The sequence below is a fragment of the Eubalaena glacialis genome, chromosome 18, assembly GCF_028564815.1.
Source record: "Eubalaena glacialis isolate mEubGla1 chromosome 18, mEubGla1.1.hap2.+ XY, whole genome shotgun sequence".
NCBI classification, from domain to species: domain Eukaryota; kingdom Metazoa; phylum Chordata; class Mammalia; order Artiodactyla; family Balaenidae; genus Eubalaena; species Eubalaena glacialis.
This window is the reverse complement of record NC_083733.1, coordinates 15,123,730-15,144,304: the sequence shown is the minus strand read 5'-3', so window position 1 is coordinate 15,144,304 and position 20,575 is coordinate 15,123,730. Positions and strand designations below refer to the sequence as shown.

At 46.9% G+C, this 20,575-nt stretch overlaps 1 protein-coding gene across 6 annotated transcripts in view; it reads right to left on the bottom strand.

The window, feature by feature from the left end:
* The window catches only part of DHODH (dihydroorotate dehydrogenase (quinone)), a 29,509-nt gene that overhangs the window by 6,603 nt on the left and 2,331 nt on the right, over positions 1 to 20,575 (bottom strand). The window contains exons 2-10 of one of the 6 annotated variants that reach the window (XR_009697804.1): positions 20,229 to 20,441; positions 18,112 to 18,311; positions 15,695 to 15,777; positions 12,735 to 12,922; positions 12,013 to 12,126; positions 10,839 to 10,992; positions 10,504 to 10,663; positions 9,962 to 10,012; positions 5,276 to 5,497 (exon numbers count right to left, since the gene is read on the bottom strand). Coding sequence is in view for 4 of the 6 variants with exons in the window: in XM_061172699.1 (XP_061028682.1) it covers positions 5,494 to 5,497; positions 9,962 to 10,012; positions 10,504 to 10,663; positions 10,839 to 10,992; positions 12,013 to 12,126; positions 12,735 to 12,922; positions 15,695 to 15,777; positions 18,112 to 18,311; positions 20,229 to 20,441 (1,167 nt within the window). In the remaining 2 variants the exon portion in view is untranslated. Of the gene's footprint in view, positions 1 to 4,441; positions 5,498 to 8,359; positions 10,013 to 10,503; positions 10,664 to 10,838; positions 10,993 to 12,012; positions 12,127 to 12,734; positions 12,923 to 15,694; positions 15,778 to 18,111; positions 18,312 to 20,228; positions 20,442 to 20,575 lie in introns of those variants that run through there. The other 5 variants (XR_009697805.1, XM_061172699.1, XM_061172700.1 and 2 more) reach the window with 5 other exon arrangements.

Sequence of the window (20,575 nt, the reverse complement as noted above, 5' to 3'; positions counted from 1 at the left end):
CTTCCATGTCCTGGCTGTTGTAAATAGTGCTGCAATAAACATTGGGGTGCATGTATCTTTTTGAATTATGGTTTTCTCTGGATATATGCCCAGGAGTGGGATTGCTGGATCATATGGTAGCACTGTTTTCAGTTTTTTAAGGAACCTCTATACTGTACCAACTTACATTCCCACCAACAGTGTAGAAGGGTTCCTTTTTCTCCTCACCCTCTCCAGCATTTATTGTTTATAGATTTTTTGATGATGGCCATTCTGACTGGTGTGAGGTAATACTTCATTGTAGTTTTGATTTGCAATTCTCTAATAATTAGTCATGTTGAACATCTTTTCATGTGCCTCTTGGCCATCTGTATGTCTTCTTTGGAGAAATGTCTATTTAGATCTTCTGCCCATTTATTGATTGGGTTGTTTGTTTTGTTTTGTTTTGTTTTGTTTTATATTGAGCTGCATGAGCTGTTTGTATATTTTAGAGATTAATCCCTTGTCAAATATTTATCAAGTGTCTACAATGTGCCTACATGTCCTAAGTGCTGAGGACATAACAGAGAACAAATCAAACAAAACCCCTGCCGTCCTGGAGCTGACATTCTAATGGGAATATAATGGATGATTAGTGGTTGGAGTTAAAAAGACATCATTAATTGAGACAGAGGAATATGCAGTATATAAGCAGAATCTGTAAAGATGCTGTCCATGAAACCTAGGAGTTGAAGAAAAGCTTGAATAAGGCAGAAATACCGTACTTCAATGGCTCCCAAACTTTGCTGTAATTTAGAGTCTCCTGGGGAGCTTTTAAAAATCCTGATGCCCAGGTCATACCCCATCCCTGTTACATCCGAATGCATGGGTGTAGGCGCCAGGCACCAGCATTTTTTAAAGATAGCCAGGTGATTCCAAATGCAGCAAAGTTTGGGAACCACTGTCATATTTCATCGAATTTAATATGCTATGAATTGTAAGAAAGAGAAAATTCTGCCAATTAAACTCTGACAAAATGCTTAAGATACCATCAATGCAAGATGCATCTCAATTTCAGAAGTGTTATAATGGAACAATAATCAGCATCTTAGAATTGATGAGACTCTCTGGTCACAAGTGCATGGGCAGCCATGGAATGAGACCATTGGATTTTCCCAGGAGTGCACATGACCTTAGAACAGAATGACTAGTTGGGTGTTGAATTCAGAACAGCACATGTTGTTCAAAATTTCAGTTCGTCTTGATAAGAAAATTAAACAAAGACATTCCTGCTGTTATGCCTTTTTCTAGGTTATCTCCAAATTTCAGTTCGTCTTGATAAGAAAATTAAACAAAGACGTTCCTGCTGTTATGCCTCTTTCTAGGTTATCTCCCTTTTCCTAGGGACCAGGAACTACGAAATCCTAGTGTGCCCGGAACATGGACATTGGTTCCCAGAGATACTTCCTTAGTGCCAGCAATTCTCTTTGCAAAAACTGGGCCACTGGCAGACATACAAACAGATATTTTAAGCCTTTTAAAAAGCTTCTCTAAACTAGCACCAACCCTGACACTTTATAAATGAGGAACTTCCAAGTTTCAGACTTCTAAATCAAATATTATCCTCAGACCAGCTTCCTATCAGTAAAGACAGCCAACCAGAGATGGTAAACCCACAGTCTGTCAAAACTTCAAACATAATCTGCCTTCCCCAGGATGAAATTGGTCAGAAGTCAGAGTGTAAGGATCTTAGGATAAGTTTTAAAAACTATATTCCAAAGAGTTCATATAAACTTTCCTCAGTTTCTCCAACTGCATTCATAGGACAGAAAGCAAGGACTTCTTCTAGGTCCTAGGAAACAGGTAGGGGCCAGGTTGGCATTTGTTTTTCACCTTAATCACTACACCCAGCAGTGCCCGACACACACACACACACACACACACCACACACACACGCACACTCAGTTCAGTTTGCTGAATTGAACGGGTGATAAACAGAGCCTCTGCCCTCAAAGAGTTCAGAGTGGCGGAGAAATGAGTACTGCAACATAATTAAATGCTGCCTGTCACATCAGCTTCTATCTGCAGTAACGAGCAGGCCCTCAGACGCGTGAAAGCTGTTGGTAGAACCAGCCCTCCAAGTGCCTCAGGAGAGTGGGCACCCGCCGCGTGATAGTAACAGCTAACGTTGTCAGAGTCCTTCCTGTGTGCCAGGCACTGCTGGGTGAGCTTTCTGTGTGTTTGTTCATGTAATTCTTCAGCAGCACCTAAGCAGTAGATCCTTTTATTATCTAATAACCCCATTTTTACAACTGGGTACAGAGAAGAGAAGGAACTTGCTCGAGGTAACACAGCTACCTTGAGGCAGGATTCAAACCTGGGCGGAGCCCTCGGCCACCTTAAGGTACTCCCTCCCCTACACGAGGGACCTTACTGGATTTTCAAGGCCCCTCACATAACCAGCCTTGAGTTCTCACAATTAGAGTCACTTTTAAGGGTCGACTAGGGACAAATCCTGTACTGAATTAAGACATTATTACCTGGAAGGGATAACAAACTTGCTAGCTAACCTCACTAGTCAGGGTAAGGATATCAGTTCTGAGTGGCTATCAAAGCCCATTAAGAACCGTGTGTATCATTAAAACCAGGACCCTGGCAGTGATACCCAGCAGAGAGGGCAGGGAAGACCCTAAAGCACTGGCACCCAAAGCTGGAGAAGCCTGATGCTGCAAAGAGGTGAGCCCCCGTCCAGGCCCTGAGAGCACCACAGCGGGCAAGCAGGAAGAGCCACGCGGGCCTTGGCTGTGAAACGCATTAGGAAATAGACCAAGGAAACTGCCTGGCAAGCATTTGGGAACAGTCACCCCTGGGTGCCAGCCACATTCTGGGTGGAGTTGAGCCATCCACCCCAGTCCCATGACAGATCTCTCTAGATGGAATGGTGTTAAAATGGAGCTCTGCTTTTGAATCAGTGCAAGAAATCAGGAGTTTGCGTAATTATGGCTCCAGGAAATAGTATGAAACTAGTCCTGGCCACAGAGAAATTAGCATAGCTGTAAACTGCTAAGCCTCCAGGTGGCCCTCCTCTCTGCTAGGGAAGCCCTGGGCTCCTTCCTCTGTTGTTGGGTGTAACCCAGTGGATTCCGGCCAGTTGTGTTTGTACAGTTGACCCTTGAATAAGGGTTTGAACGGTGTGGGTCCACTTATACACAGATTTTTTTCAATAAACATGTACTACAGTACTGCACGATCTGTGTTTGGTTGAATCCGGGGACCATAAAGTTATACACAGATTTTTGACTGCACAGAGGTCAGTGCCCCAACCCCTGCGTTGTTCAAGAGTCAACGGAATTTGTGTCTTCTGAGATTTGGAAAGATGGTGGAAAACTCAGCTATCTTCATCCCCAACACATGACATGGCCACCGGCAGGAAGTAGGATCTCAATAAATGATTCTTGGAAGAATGAGTGAGTGAAAGAACAAATGAATAAGGGTATTCACACACACATATGTGTATACATACATGTGTGTATGTGTGCATATAAATATATATTTGTATGGTTGTGTGTTTGTTTTTTAATGGTTATGTTAGAGTCTCAACTGTAGTTGAAATTCTCATCTAACCAGAGTGAATTTTTTAGGATCCAAGACATGGATTCCACACTTTTTGCTCTGTTGAGGTAGGAAGGTGTCACTAGATCCAGTAACCCTACAAATTCCACATCCAGTAGAATGGACGAAGCTCGGCAGGCTAGCCGGCTTCTCACATAACCAAGGGCTGAAATGGCAGCACCTCAGTTATAGCTTGTGCTTGTCTGGCAGGAAGGGGGTTGTGCTGCCCCAGGAGACCTTCTGACCCTCCAGGCACAGCTTTTTTCCTGGACCCAACCAAGTCGACCCTAGCGATTAAAGGGGTGGCAGGTGGTGTGGGCAGGTTGCGTTCACGTGCTGTAACTCTTTCTGTTTCCTGTGGGACATTTGCCAAATGTGGCTTTCAACACCCAGCAAGCCTCTCCCTGGCTGGCAAGAATGTGGGGAGTTTTCATGTTAATTGCATTTCCTCCCCAAAAGGCCCTGCCCTTCGGAGCCTGGCCCCTGTGTTGCTGCCCAGGTATTTCACAAACACCCCCTGTCTGCCGGTGCTGGGTCATTCCCACCCTGCCCCTGCACACACACCTCTCGGCCCTGTCCACCGGTGTCCTCTTAGCTGTGACAGCCACACTAACTTCATTTCCCACATTTACAACCACAAGTTTCTTACAAAAAATGTCCCTGACTGCCAAGATTCCACAGGTAACATGATAGTCTGAGCACATTCTCACACTGTGCTAGCACCAGAGATCTGCACCTGGAGGAAAGAGAAATCTTGACATGGGTCTTAGCCAAGTAGAAAGCAGATAACATATCTTCCAGGCAAGTACAAGACTACAGTAAGTCTCAATCTGGCTTCTTTATTAGCTGGGATTAAATTTGGCTAAATATGAGGGAAAACCCCAATTGAGAGTGACTTAAGCACGCAAGGTTTTATTTTCTCAAATAAAAGAGGTAGGGAAATAAGCAGACAGAGCTGGTATGAAGCCCTTTCCAACTTATGCCTCTGGGATGACCTTGATCCTCAGGTCTAAAAAGGCTGCCAAAGCTCCAGACATCATGATCCGGGCAGCGGCAGACTTCTCAGAAGTTGCACACAGTACTTTCATACGTATCTCACTGAGTAGAATTTGGTCATATATCCACATGCAGCTACAGCAGAGATCAAAGGCTAAAGGAAATATAGCCTCTATTCTGGGAATCCAGAATGTAGAACCGTTTATAAGACAACTCGCCTGGTGTCTTCAGAGGTGACGGCTTCAGATTTAAAAAGACTAAAGAAACATACAGGTGAGCCTTGATTGACTCTAGAAGTTATTTTTAGGACAATGGGGAAACTTGGAATATGGACTAAATGTTAGATGATATTAGGAAATCATGGCTGTCTTCTTAGGTGGGATCATAGAGTTATGTTTTCATAGGAACATATCCTTATTTTTAGCAGATGCAGGCTATGAAGTACTTAGGAGTGAAGTGTCCTGACATCTACCGTTTCCTTCAAAATGGTTCATCAAAATACTGTATATAAATAGATTAAAAAGATTTGTAAGAAAAGCATGGAAAAGATAGAAAGAATTAATGAGTCTAGGTGGAGGGGGTATAGATGTTTGTTACACTATTCTTTCAACTCTTCTTATGTCTAAATGTCTTATAATAAAAATTGGGGGAGAGTAATTCTCTATTTGGTTTAGCTGTTCCACAGTCTTTTTCACATAAGGTTGACTACCTCCTGATGAACAGAAATGCTGTTCCTGTCGGCACTCTGGAGCCAGTCAGTTCAGAGGGTCTGAGGGTAGTGGGTTGAATCCTGAGTCTTAGCCGGGGTGGATCTCAGAGTTTGTGGGTGTGGAGAGAGAAGACGGCATCTTGGCCCTCAACTTCTCCAAGGGTGTCCCCTATCACCGAGATTGCAGCACAGCAGCAAGGATCCACAAGTCCCATCACCTATCTGAGAAAACAAATAGACAGAAAATGAATCCAAGACATCTTGTATAGCGGAGGGCTCAGTGGTATATCAGGATACTACTGGGTAGAGTAGAGCAAGTGCTAGACTTGAAATTAGGAGACTCTGTGCTCCCTCTGCCGTTTCTGCCCGTATCACCTTGGGGCAGGCACTTAACTTCAGTTTCCTCATCTGTAAAATGCGGATCATAATCTCTACCTCACCTACCTCACACAAAGCTGTCTGAAGATCAAAGAAGACACTGTGTGTGATTTGCTGTAATTTGTGATTTGCTGGCTGGCACTGTGGTCCCTACAGAATGTCCCCCACTTCTATGGGGCTCTGAGCTTCGATCACTAGATCCCATTTGACCACCTTATTTCAGACCAATCAAGTGCCCAGGGCAAGTATCTATGAAAGCTTTTTTATAAAAAGCAATGGCACACAGGAAGTCTATATGTTAAAAGAAGATGAACTTTTGAGGGAGAAGAGAAGGGAAAAGGGACTAATAATACTTCTCAGAGGTCCTGTAAGGCCCTTTACCTTCATCAGAAGGAGATACTCAGGCCCTGGGGCCCAGTTCCGCTGATTCCCAGCTGCCTGGTTTGGGGAGGTTATTTAATCTCTCAAAGCCCTCATTTTATCTGTGAATACAAGCACAGTAATACCTTTTTGCAGGACTTTTTTGATGATTAGAAACATTAAAAATATTGTTTATTAAGAGATTAGGATGTGCTGAGCCATATTGCCCTTAGTATTTAATCCTCAGAACAGCCCTTTGAGATGGGTCTGTCCTTCTCCCCATTTTACACATTAGGAGACTGAGGCCCACAAAAGTTACATGATGCCCACAGCAGGAGGAAAGACATGCAGGGTCGCCTGAAACAAGTGAGAATGGGTGAACCCAGGGAAAGCTACACCCCTTCCGTTGCCCTTCCCTGCGGGGGTTTTGTTTTTTTTTTTTTAACATTTATTTGTTTATTTATTTGGCTGCGTCGGGTCTTAGTTGCGACACGCGGGATCTAGTTACCTGACCAGGGATCGAACCCGGGACCCCTGCAGTGGGAGTGCGGAGTCTTAGCCACTGGACCACCAGGGAAGTCCCCCTGTGGGTCTTATTTGAAGTCTCTTCTCTCTCTCTCCCAGATACACAAACACACACACACACACAAATGGATGTGGCAATCACACTGGCTGCAGCCCAAAGTGGCTTGCTAAACCCACAGTTCCTTTTTTCTTTTTCCACCAAGGAAGAGACATAATGGAAGCTATCTCCAGTGAGAAAGTGGAGAAGGAACAAGTTTATTCCAGGGCAGTACTTGAAAATTCCAGTGTGGAGCAGCCTAAGAGGAAAGGGGCCCTCTCTTACAAAGTTGTAGAGAAAGTATAAACTGAACAACCCCCTCTAACGGCAATCTGGAGGTAACTATCAACATTTTAAGTGCACATAACCTTTGCCTGAGCGATACCATTTCTGGGAATCTATTCCACAGAAGTTCTACTGGAAGAGCACAAAGATACATAAACCAAGAGACTCGCTGATGTACTGTTTGTGATGTGAAAAACAAACAGCCTACACGTCTAGCCATAAGCAAATACTGATATATCTGAGCTGCGGAAAACCAAAGGGCTGTTAGAAAGAGCAAGGTAGATTGAAGGGACGGACATTGAAAGACTCCATGATTATATGGGGAAAAAAAGCAAGTTGTGAAATAAGATTTAACTTACTACTTATATTTGACTAATGTGAAATTGGCAGGGGATGCACACAACACAAAATGCAAGAGTCAATAATGTAAATCATATTAGCAATTCTACACACTAATCCACCCAACAGTCCTGGGCCTCACGGGGCATTGGCAACCTGGGCCTCCTCCCATGTGTCTCCCAGCATTGAGCTTCTCTGGGCTGAGTGTAGTTTCCAGCGTTAAGAAAAACAGGTACTCCTTGCACCACAGGGCCCCTGAACGCAAGCCAACTACTCACGCTGGTGCCCAAGAGAAACAGCAGCCCGATAAAGCGGTGCTAAAAGACAGGTTATCAGTCTCCAACAGAGAACCTTCCAAAGGGTAACTCTTCCCCTTTCCTTCCCCCTTTCCCTGAACAGTTCAGTCATAAAGCCATTAGTTGGCACAGAGCAAGGTAGGTGCCTGCAATGGCAGCACAAGAGGAGCAAGGGGCTCAAAGTAGAATATCAACACCCATACAGAACGAAGAGGGTGCCCACAAAGTGTGTGTGTGTGTGTGTGTGTGTGTGTAAGCATTTGGTGAGGAGCATCAGGGTCCTAGCTTATAAGGAAAGTGACCATGCAGCGGGACAGGCCAGCAAAAAAGTCAGAGCCTAAATGAGGTGAGGGGGATGTCTGCCCCCGGGAGCAGCCTGGGGCAGGTATCAGAGCTGTACAAAGTGAGGAGAGTGCCCAAGGGGTAAGGGATGGTGAAAGAGGTCAGCACCCAAGCAAGGAAAAAGGATGCCAGCACGTGGTAGGGGGTGGAAACCAGAGATTACTTACATATGAGAGGACTGATCAAATAAGAAAATAGAGTAAGTATAAAGGTAGTCAGGGTTTCCACAGTCAGAGAAGAGAGTTACAAATATGGGAAGGGAAGAAACTAGAATGAAACTTATGGTTTGGGATTGGAATTGAAGGTATCAGTCTGAACTCATGGTTTTCAACATAGAGAGATATAGAAATATAGATGTATGTGTACATGTATATTCCCTAGCTCTGTCCCTGGTCAGGGCACTAAGATCCTGCAGGCCGTGCGGTGTGGCCAAAAAAAAAAAAAAATAGTTCTTTGTACTATTCTTCTTGAAACACTTTTATATGTGTGTGATAGATTTTTTAAAAAAGACAGAATAGCTATGGGTATGTGCTTGCATATACAAAGAAAACTGACTGGAAAAATCTAGATGGATACAAAAGTTAACTGTGACTACCTCTGATATGTGGGATTGTTTGAGGAGGGAAGGAGGTAGACAACATTTATTTGGGGGCTATACTGTTTAATTCATGAATAGGTATTATTTTCATACTAAGATTTTTTTTTAAGAGATTATTTATTACCTCTATTTTTTATTATTTATTTATTTATTTATTTTTGGTTGCACCAGGTCTTAGTTGCTGCATGTGGACTCCTTAGTTGCGGCTCCAGGGCTCCGTAGTTGTGGCTCACCAGCTCCTTAGTTGCGGCACATGGGCTCCTTAGTTGTGGCATGCAAACTCTTAGTTGCAGCATGCATGTGGAATCTAGTTCCCTGACCACCGATCGAACCCGGGCCCCCTGCATCGGGAGCACAGAGTCTTATCCACTGCACCACCAAGGAAGTCCCTAAGATTCTTTTTTAAGAAACAGGAAAAAGATCTTGGTAAAAGACAGCAGGAGACTGACTGTTGGCTTCTTGGCAGAGGCAGTGGGCAGAGGCTGAGGGCTGAGGCCGAGATTCAACAATGAGACAAGGACATATTACCTCTACAGCAGCTACAGGCCTCTCCACAGAGCTACCGAGAAATTTTAAAATCAAACCTGCACTGAGGTAAAGGGAATAAAGGCAATTTCCTGTTGGCTGCGAAGGCGTACTGACATCTACAGCACTTCCCAGCCGAGGTTTTCAACCTCCCATCACCATTTGCTTTTCAGTTTTGAAAAGGTTAGCGTTTCTCTGTTTCTTTAGTTAATGACTAGACCTCTTGAGCCTCTTGTCTAGTGTCTTCAAGCACCTCGAGAACCTGCCTGCCCAATGGCCCACAAGTCACAGATTTTTAAAGCAGGGGGACAACAAGCCCATTTTCTGAACTGTGTCTCTCCAAAATTGCCATGTTGAAATCCAGACTGGCAGTATCTCAAAATGTGACCTTGTTTGGAGACAGGGCCTTTACAGAAGTAATCAAGTTAAAATGACCAGCATGACCAGTGTCCCTCTAAGAAGAGGTCAGGACCCAGACACACAGAGGGAAGACCATGTGCAGACACGGAGAGGACGGCCATCCACAGCCCTATTCTTGCAACTTTTATCTAAGTTTGAAATATTTTCAAAATACAGTTAAAATTTTAAATAAAAATAAAGATAGAATGAAAGAGAGTCAAGCTCCTGGGAAGCCCACTACAGATCCCGGGGGAGCAGAGGCCTGGAAGGACCTACAGGATCTGGGCAAGAGGGCTGGGATTTAAATCCAGTTTTTAAATGACTTTACCATGATTTTCCCTCCAAATGTCTAATGTCCTTGTAATATTAAAGGATCCTGGGATTTGAATCTAGAAAGAATCATGGATGCAGTTCCTGTCGGACAAGTGATTGAAGAAAGCCTTGCATTGCTTCTGGTGACCCTCATGCTTGGCTTTTACAGTCCAGCCGGAGGAGGGGCCCCTGTGGTTTGGGGATGTGGTCTCCTCTCTCCATCAGCCACAAAGGCTCGCTTGATTTAGCGGGACGGTTCCAGATCAGGCTTCCCACCGACCCATCCTCACCTCCGATGATCTGCTCCAATGGCATCTGTGACTCTGGTAAAACCCTGCTCCCTGGAAAAAGAAAACAAAGCAATTTCAGCAAATGGTAAAGGAAAGGCCTGGCTCTTACTGGAAGCCCACATTCAACCAGGCTCTATCTAGTCCGTAACTGCACCTGCCTCGCTCTCCCAAATGCATGCTCGTGCCCTGTACACTGTCTTCACCCTGGAATCTACCCAGGTCTTCAGGCCAGGGAGGGAATCAATTTTAAGTACTGACAGCTCCTGACATCAAGCCAGTGTTACTGAATTAACAGGAATGCCACCAGAACTCCTCGGCCCATAAACACCATTGCCTTGGAAGTTAATCTTGAATTCCTTGGCACTGTTTGACCTTTGTGAAAAGAGCAACAGGGTAAGTTTCCCCTGCGTTTGGGGTGTACCCCTCAAATGCATTTTCAATGAAGAATAAAGACAGATGAATAGCATCCCCTTGATTTGAGTCATTCTGAGTTGGTACCACATTAACTTTGCCTGGTTCAAGCCACAGGTGGCCCCACTCACTTCAAAAGGGCCTCCAGGTCCCGCTTGACTCTGCCCACCAGGGGCGGCCCCCGGTAGGTGAGGGCTGTGTACAGCTGCACCAGGGATGCCCCCGCCCGGATCTTCTCCAGCACATCCTGCCCGCTGCTGACACCGCCAACCCCGATGATGGGAACTCTGCCTGCAGAGAAGCACACAGCACACTGTGAGGAAGGCTGGGCGACAGGAGAGCCAGGAGCTGTTTGGCTGCAGCCCCGGCCCCCTGCTGAGTGCGGCAGTTCAGGAACCCCGATACCATCACAGACCCGGCGCCTGAGCCACACGTAGATCTGAAGACAGGGACACCAAATTCTTGCCTTGGGTGAGTGCATACATCTCCCTGATGGTTTGCGTTGATAAATCTCGGAGGGGCTTCCCGCTCAGCCCTCCCATTTCAGAGCGCAGGGCCCCCTGGAGGCTGGCAGGGCGACTCACTGTGGTGTTCGTGACAATCAGTCCATCGATGCCCAACTGCAGTGTGAGACAGAGAAAGAGCCCCTCAGTCAGGGCACAGCGGACTTGGAGAAGCTTCCCTGGGGGTCTGAGAGAGCAGCCGGGCTGGGCGCCCACACCTAAGGCCCCGGCAGCAAGAGCTAGACCAGGCCTCACTCACTGCTTTCTGGGCAAGTGTCAGAGTGAGCCTCCACATGATAGTAGCAGCCATCGCGTACCAACCACCCGTACGGTTCCCCCAGGACACGGTTTAATCCTTAGAACAACTCAATCTAGAGTGTCGTGTCCAAAGCCTCCAGGGAGTAAGTGGTGGAACCAGGATTTCAACCCCGGACTGCCGGGCTCAGTCTGTGTTTGCGCTACTCTCCTATGACACAGAGACCCAGGGTTAGACTGGAGAAAGACAGAACACTGCAGTCTGACCAAGACCGAAGGATGCACAGCCTTAAAGCCCTTGCTGAAGGAAGATGAGGGAAGAGGAGGGAAGAGGCAGGAGAAAAGGACCCATTCAAACATTTATTGAAACATTTACTTTTTATTTCAGGCATACCTCATTTTATTGCACTTCACTTTATTGTGCTTCACAGATAACTGGTTTTTTTACAAGTTTCTGGCAACCCTGCACTGTCAGATGATGGTGAGCATATTTTCAGCAATAGTTTTTTTTTTTTTAATCTGGATTATTACACCTCAAATGTTTTAATAAAACAGAAAATAAGAATAAAGTATTTTTTAATTAAGGTATGTACATTGTTTTTTTAGATGTAATGCTATTGTGCACTGAACAGACTACAGTATAGTGTAAACATAACTTTTATATGCACTGGGAAACCAAAAAGTTCATGTGACTTGCTTTATTGCAGTGGTCTGGAACTGAACCCGCAATATCTCCAAGGTCTGCCTGTATATGATAAATTACATCCTGACAGCCCTCCATATAACAGAAAGGAGACCACAAAGACTGCCATCTGGGCTAACCCAGCTGGCCAGGTGGCCTCTACAGGCAATGAAGGGCGTCCCCCAGGCACCGACCCTCACCTCTCTCACCACACTGGCAATATCCTCCTTGTCCTGGGCTGTGAGGTCAGGAGCGATCTTCACCAGCACGGCTGGCTTGTGCGCTACCTTCAGGGCATCCCTCTCCTGCAGCACCTAGGGCAACATGGGGCCAGAGATGGGGACCCCCGAGACTGCAGTTGACAGTATAACCGTGACCTGCAGCCGCAGATCAGTGTGTTTTCACACTAGCTGTCAGAATAAATCACCAGCAATTTCTCCTTTGCAGGAAACACCGCTCTCAATTTATGCAAAAGACCCCATCAAGTCAGAGCTGATTCCACTCTCTTGAACCAAGGGATCCCCAAGAGTGAGTCCCTAATGTCACTGGCATTGGGTAATATATCAAGGTTTATTTAGACTTTTGTTCCTAAAAGAGACAGCAGATACTGTCACAAGCACGGTTTAGTGAAACGTCATTCTATTCATTCATTCAGTGTGCTAGATGCCAGGGACAGGGTGGTAAATGAGAGATGCGGTCCCTGCTCTCACGGACGTTGTGGGTTAACAGCAGGGATAGATGACTGAGCAGCTGGCTAATACGGAGCACAATCAGTGTTATACAGGGAATCAGAGGGAAGCGAGGGGTCCTAACTGGTCCAGGTCTTAAGGACAACTCCTCGATAGTGGATAGCAACGTTGAAGCTTTGCTCTAGAGGATGAGCAGGTAGGACAGGCTGGTGGAGCGGGATGTAATTGCCCACCTTGGTCAGCAGGCGGCGCAGCTCAGCCTTTCCCTGAAGGCTCCTCAGCCCAGCCGTGTTGGGACTGGACACATTCACTACCAGGTAGTCAGCCAAGGGGCCCAGGACTCGAACCCCCTCTGCGTAGTCCGAGGCAGCGTCCACCGAGGTCTTATTCTTCCCCAGGTTTATTCCCAGTGGCAGCCCATCTGTAAATATCACTGGTCAGGATTTTGTCCCCACTCACGGTTTCCTGTGCAACATTTTGAAGCCGTCCTTGACCGAAGAGGCCACGAACAGCCTCCCAGGCTTTCCAACTCCAAATGTGACCTTTCCCGCGCCAGCTGACAAACGCTGACCTACGCACGGCGCTGTTGCCTGCGGACCAAGAACCGCGCCCTCCACCTTCACCTGCGCAGCCGTGTTTGGGCAGCTCCTAGGATGTTTTACCGCTTTGTGCCCTTTTTCTTTTTTAAAATTTAATGGAAAATGGAGAAATTAGGAGTGCAAATACTAGTGTTTAAAAAGGTAGGGCTCGTAAATGAAATACAACTGAGAAGAGACATAAGTCAACAGCATGCCACAGGGGCAACTGTTTACTCTCAAGGGCTGCTTGTTAGACTTGGGTCACGTGACTGGGTGTGCAGTCGTGAAGAAAAAGCAAAATTAAAGGATATGTATAAAATACTGGAAAATATTTTCGATTCTCATGCCTAAAATGTAGAGGCATAACGGTTTTATAATTTCCATTCTCTGAGAAGGGACTCCCCCTTGTAACTGGGGTGACCACACATCTCAGTGCTCCCAGGACAGCCCTGAATACTCCTGTAGCCTGGGCATAATTATCCATGCCTGCATCCCTTCCACTCTCAAAAGTGTTGTCTCAATTTGCACAGTAAGTAATATGGTCACCTTACTTTAAAATCCAGGGAATTATCACCTGACTTTTATTTTCGACTTTCAGTGTGTTTCTGAAATGTATTTTTCTATGTGTGAAAGCAAGGGCTTGTCTGTACTTGACTTCTCCTAAGATACTACCTTATCTGCAAAGGCTAAAGTATATCCATGGTACCACCTGCTTTTTCCAGCTAACTGGGACGTCCAGTTAGCTCACAAAATGTACGTCAGGTCAGGGAGGATCAAAGAACAACATCCAGTACTGCTAACTACCTTCTCATACCTTAAATGCAGTCACTTGTTTTATCATCAGCTTGAAAGTAAATGAGATTCGTGTCACTCACTTCATGGGTGGAAGGGAGGCGAGGGGATTAGCATCCAGTTAGACAAATTATATAACAAGGTCTCCAAGCTTCCCAAATCAAGCGAAGATGGTTTGGAAACTGTAATTCTTTTCCACACAGGTAAACCGGCTTAATAGAGAATATCACTTTCATGTAGCCAGTGGATCTTTCATTAGTAGTCATTTGCCCCAAATGACAAGATTTTGGAGTTAGACAAAAATTGCTGAATTACTCTATCCGCAAAGGGCACCATAGCTCTTAACAACTCATGTTGCTTGGCATGATGCTAGCAATAAGCTGTCTTCAAGGCTTCCAGCTGCTGGTAAACACTATGTGCAGAGCTCTGCTATGGGATTTTGTCTCACTCCAAATGTTAGCACCAGAGTGGCGGGTGAGGGAACGGGCAAGGGAGAACAGGGGAGAAAAGTGGTATAAGGGGCACTGTGAACAGTTAAAAGAAGGAAAGGGAGACAAGAAGGCAGGAGAGTATCACAAACCATGAAAGTCCTATCATGACCTTCAAAGCCCACAAGTGGCAAGGTTTACAGTATAGCAGGGTCTGGTTCTGCCAAAGCCAGGGAATTCCAAACAAGGTCATTTCCTACTCCCCAAGTCAGAGATTGCTAACTGCCTCGGCCCTTTCAATCTCGTGTTCAGAAATGAATCCAATACCGCAAGTTTTTCTCATTTCACCACCAGGACATCTAATGAGGCTAAACTCCTGGAAGGAGTTCCAGAAAGGCCCACCAAGGAAGATGGCCGCAACCCTAGAGGACACCTGGGAAGGTACAGTGAGGATGGCATGGCGCCAAGACCACTATGTTCACCCCAAGGGACAGCAAGGCAGAGAGCCCCAGGGAATAAGCATCAGCACCTCCGAAGGCAGCCTTCAAAAATGCATGGTGTGGACTTCCCTGGTGGCACAGTGGTTAAGAATCCGCCTGCCAATGCAGGGGACACCGGCTCGAGCCCTGGTCCAGGAAGATCCCACATGCTGCATAGCAACTAAGCCCATGTGCCACGACTACTGAGCCCGCGTGCTGCACCTACTGAAGCCCACGCGCCTAGAGCCGGTGCTCCGTGACAAGAGAAGCCACTGCAATGAGAAGCCCGTGCAATGCAACGAAGAGTAGCCCCTGCTCGCTGCAACTAGAGAAAGCCCTAGTGCAGCAACAAAGACCCAATGCAGACAAAAATAAATTAATTAATTAAAAAAAAAAATGCATGGTGTTTCCAAATAAGTCATGAAGGATATTTTCCCCAATGCCGGGAGAAGTTATCTCTGAGTAGGGAAGAGTGTGAGTAATTTTAATGTTCTTCTTTATGCTTCCCTGCATTTACTAACACTTCTATAATTAGCATGCATTATTTATATAATGGACAAAAGGACAACAGAACAGGATGTACGAAGACGGCGCCCAAGCCCTGCTCGCATCTTAACTGCCTACGTGATCACAGAGCAGCCACTCTGCACTGCTTACTTCCAAGCTGTCCCAGTTTGACACAGGTTACATAACGAGGCAGGAACTAAGTGTATCTTTGCTCAATTGCGAAATTCAGTTAAGAGCTTGGAGGGTGTGGTGGAGCCAGGAAAATTCCTCTAGCAGAGGAGCCCTGAGTTCCATGCTGTTTTTTCCTATTGTTCAATCACGTTCATTTCACTAGGAACGTTCCTGACTTTCTCCCACAAGTTTCCTTCCAACAACTGAAGAACAGCCCTCTGAGGCAGGCCCCCTTTACCTTCTGTGAGCCTGGCCTGTGTCTGCTGTCTGGCCCGTAACCTGTGTTCCACCACTGAGAGTCCGTGACTGTTGAATCCGTATCTGTAGCACAGAAGAGCGTTAGGGAGGAGATAAGGTTAGAGCCCTCAGGCAGAAAGCAAAGACTCTGGAGAGACGGCTCCATGGCCATTTTCAACATATACTTATGATGTAAAAACCAAAGAAAAAAATCAGAGTCAGTTCTTAGACTTCTAAAGTCTAAACACCCCTGGAAGTCCTAGAGAACTTGCCAGAACACCATCAAATACAAAGGGAAAGATTAAAATTTGCCAACAAGCCACTTCGCCAACTAGCACTGTAGACAGCCTGGACCTGTCTGGATCCAGCCCACTCCTCCTTCCCACCCACCGCTCCCGCCCAGCGGCGCCCTCACCACTCTGATGACCCATCTTCCCACCTCCTGCCTGTGCCCCACGAACACGCCTCCTGGAACCCATCCTGCCGCTCCATTCCCCCATCCTTTCTACCTATTACGTCACCCTCTTCCTGGCCCAAGTCAAATGCACCCTCTCCTCCTTGCATAAAGCTCCCAGCCACAAATGATCCCTCACCTCCTGGCATTCATGGAGTGCTTTGTACCTACCTTTCTCCTAGCTTGGGATGTATGTTTATGCTTCAGTTCCCCTACTGGGTTACAGTCTTCTCGAGGACAAGGGACACATCTCCTCCCTCACCTGCCACTAGACACTCCACAAAGGCTGGGCCTCGTCTCTCTTGCTCATCTCTATGTCCCCAGCCCCACTGTGGGTTGTTGGCCTAATGGCCATCCCCACTCCCTTCCTCCTTGCCTGTGGAACCCAGCCCGCCTGACACAGGGTGAAAATGCCAATGACTCCTTTCCCAGCCTCGCTGGCAACTCAAGCATGAACTTGAGACGGGGCTTGGTCACTGAGACACAAGGTGATGCCTACCAGGGAGCTTCTGGGAAAATATCTCCCCCCATATCCATACTTCCTTTCCCTTTCTGTTCTCTGATGTCCTCATGCGAGGACGTATGCTTGCAGCTGGGGTAGGCATCTTACAGACGAGAAGGGAAGGCCCACAGAGGTTGGACCAGAGTACTGACGCCACCCTGCTGCTCAACCAACCCTAAAACTGCCTACTTCACGCGTTAGGAGAAGAAAATAACAAACGCCTATTGTTTAAGCCACTTTGTTACTTGCAGCCAAAAACACCTAACAGATACATGTAGTTGTTGACTCATGTTCATTCAGCACCCACCCTGTGCCAGGCAGAGCAGGGAGCCTAGGCACACAAGTGCTTGCGGCTCAGGCCCGGCTCTCTTGTGCCACTTCTCACTCTGCCAGGCACTGTCATCCTAGTACCTGCAGTTATTTGTGGCAGCCGAATCATAAACAAAAATTTTTTGCCCGAACATTCTGAAGATATTGATCCCAGCCTACAGGGGAAAGGTCAATAACTCGATGTCTAATGCTGGAAAATTTCCCCGAAACAAGCACGATAAAGCAGGACGTGCAGCCGAATAAACCTTCCACACGTCAGTCTCCCAGAAGGCCCTTCATGATCCCAAAGGTGCCTACCAACGCCCCCAACAAGGCTCTCAAAATTCTGTTACCGAAAAGAAGGAACTTCTTCACCCTCTGGGTTAGCCGTAGTGAAAACTGCCCAGGGATTACAAAGAGAAGGGCTTTACACAGTCTAGAAGGACCTCTCTTCCTAAAAGCAGCTGTCTATGGTGATTATTAAATTTCCCAGTTACTAAAGGCTGGAGCTGTGCTGTCAGGTGCAAGAGCCACTAGCCATATGTGGCCACTGAGAGCGAAGCCTGGCCAGTCCAAAGCAAGAGTGCTGTAAGGAAAACATGCTGGATTTCGAAGACTTGGTACAAGTGAAAGAAGGTAAATAGCCAGTCATTTTTATATTGCTTATATATTAAAATTATGATAGAGTATATTAAGTATTTATAATTAAGTAGTATAATAAATAACTTACAAATAATAATTAAATAGAATATATTATTAAAGTTAATTTCACCTGTTTCTTTTTGCTATTTTATTGTGGCTACTAGAATATTTTAAATTACATATAGGGCTCATATGATATTTCTACTGGACAGAGGTGGGCTAGGACACTGGAGTAACAATGTGGAAAAAGCACAAACTCTAAAGTCAGATAAGCCAACATCCGTTCCCAAGTTCTCCCGCTTCTGATCTCGTGACTGTAGCTAAGTCGTGTAGCTCTCTTAACCTCATCGTGTATATGCGTTAAACTGAAATCATAAAACCTGCTTTTACGCCCGCACAGAGTAGATGCTCAACATGGTTCCAGAACATTCCAAATGACAGAAAAATGTCCACACTGTATGGCAGAAAAAACACCCTGAGTGTCCTGCTGGGAAGAAGGCTGCTCACCTACCTGTTAATGACGGCTTGGTCCTCAGGGAGGCGGAAGACCCTGGGTCTGGGGTTTCCTTCCTGAGGTTTTGGGGTAACACTGCCTATCTCAACAAAACCAAAGCCCATCTTGTAAAGTCCATCCACAGCTTCCCCGTGCTTGTCAAATCCTGCAGCGATTCCTACTGGATTTCGGAATTTATGGCCCAGGACTCTCACTTCCTAGGGAGAAGGAGACAAAGTCACAGGCACACAAGGCTATGTTGGTGTTTCTCAAAGCGTGGTCCGCGGCACACCTACGTCAGAATCACCTGCTTGTTAAACGTCAGATCCCGGGGCCCATCCCTGGACTAAGGAATCAGAATCTTTGGGGGAGGGTGGGGAAGAATGGAACTCTTTGGGAATCTATTTTTAACAGTGCTCTCCAGGTAATTCTGATGCCAGCCAGAGTTTGAGAACCGTCGGGCTTTATCATCACTGAGGAGAAAAACAGCGTTTCCACCATGGGTTGGGCAGGAGATAGGTGCTGCCTTTTCCAATTACGGTGAAGAACTGTACCTTCTTAGCCACTATTTAGCCCCTAGATGGTGCTATTGTGAAACAGTCAGGCAGCAAAATCCTTTAATCTTAGTAAGCCAGCCCCCCTGTGTCCCTCCTCAGCCAGGTGATACCAAGGCCCAGCGGTGTCCTCACGACTCCTGTGCTCGACCGAGCAGCACTGATGGCTGGGCCCCAGAACCAGGCTGGGCTGGAAGCAGGTTCTTCCCTGGCAGACATGGGGCGGATTCCTGATTGTCCTCTATAATGAAAGCGACTGGGGCCTAATTACTGTCAGGTCTAGCCTAACTCCTGAGTGACTTAGTATTCGCACCCTGATCTAGCCAACAAATCTAGAAGCAAGACAAATACGTTAAAATGTGGGAAAGGAATCGGGATATCATAAAGTCAGCAGTTGCCAACAGAATCGTCACTGCCAGCTGATATGGCAGGAAAGCCTTTGCCAGGACTAGCAAGGACCTCCAAGGGTGGCACCATCTGGTCCTGGAAGCGGGAGGAAGCAAGGCTGCCCCAAGGAGGGGAAGAAGAGATGGCAGTGAGTGTGTGCACGCGGTGCCTCGGGGACTGGGAGGCTGGGAGGGAGGCCGCACTGGGGGCCCCGGGGGCCGTGCTCCAGGACGGGCCCCTCAGCCCCGGCTGCTCGACAGGCTCCCTGGGCAGCCTTCAGTCCTCATGCCCAGAGATGACGGTCAAATGGGGCTGGCACCAAACCGGAGCATCTGCGTGCAGGTCTCCCCCGCTCTTCCGAAGTTCTCTTTATGCCACTTTGCTTTTACGAAAGACCTACATTTGTACCTGTTTTCTCTAACCAATAGGAATCCGAAGAGGATTTTCACTTTTACAGAAAAAGGTGCCACATGTGCTCAAAACTGCAGGATGGGAAGTGAAAGGGATTCTAAGACAAAAAGGGAAAATGTAGAGAAGGCCCCTTTGATTGATAACAGTGACCCTTCCCCAGAGAGGTCTGAGTGCTTCTTGTTTGTGTTTTCTTCATGTTCACATCATTCTAATGTCCCCCATTTGGTAAGAAGTCTCCTAAATGGAAACTGTCTGGGCTTGCACGAGGATGTAGATTCTAGGAGGATGTGGATTCTTGCACTTTGTTCGCTGCGGAAACCCCAGCACACAGAAGAGTAAGGGGACACGGTGGGGCCCCTGTGTTGAATGCAGGACGGAATGAGGCTGGGACAGGAGTCGTATGCTTTCCTCAAAGGGCTTGGCTAGACATGCCTACATCACATTAGATGTTAGTGATGCTGGCATGCTTCCCTTTTCAGCAGAGGTGAACACTGAGCTACCTGAGACCTCCACGAGGCAGGATGGTGGCTAACGGACGGATGCTGAGCCAGACTCCATGGGTTTGATTCCTGGCTCAGCCACTTCCTAGCTGTGTGCATTTGGGTAAGTCACTTAACTACTCTGCACTTCAGTGTTCCTGATCTGTAGATGGGGATGACGGTTTGGGGTGGGGGGCTAATTTGGGACTCTGGTTTTCAAAAGGATCAGCCCCAGCTAAATAAATTAGGGAACTTTGACCTTGACCCTCGTATCTATCGCACAAGGTGTTACAGGAGTACCTACCAGCATGTCAGAGTCTTGAAACGTGGCACGAGGAAGGAGCCCCAGGGAGGTGACGTGAACAGCCAGCCTGTGGGCTGCCTCGGGGTCCAGCAGCCCCTGCAGAGCCGGCATCAAGTGGTCCGCGTAGAAACGTTCATCCCCCGTGGCCGTCAGGTAGGAGGCGAAGAGAAGTCCTCCGCCCCCCAGGATCACCATGGCATCCTGGGCCCGCTTCTGGAAAAAAAGAGCCAATGGGGCCCCCTCAAGGCCAGGCTGTAGCACCTTCTCTGAACCCTTTACACGATTTACACACACACAGAGGACATAACATGCAGTGATGTCCGTGGCCTTCTGCTAACGCTGGTCTC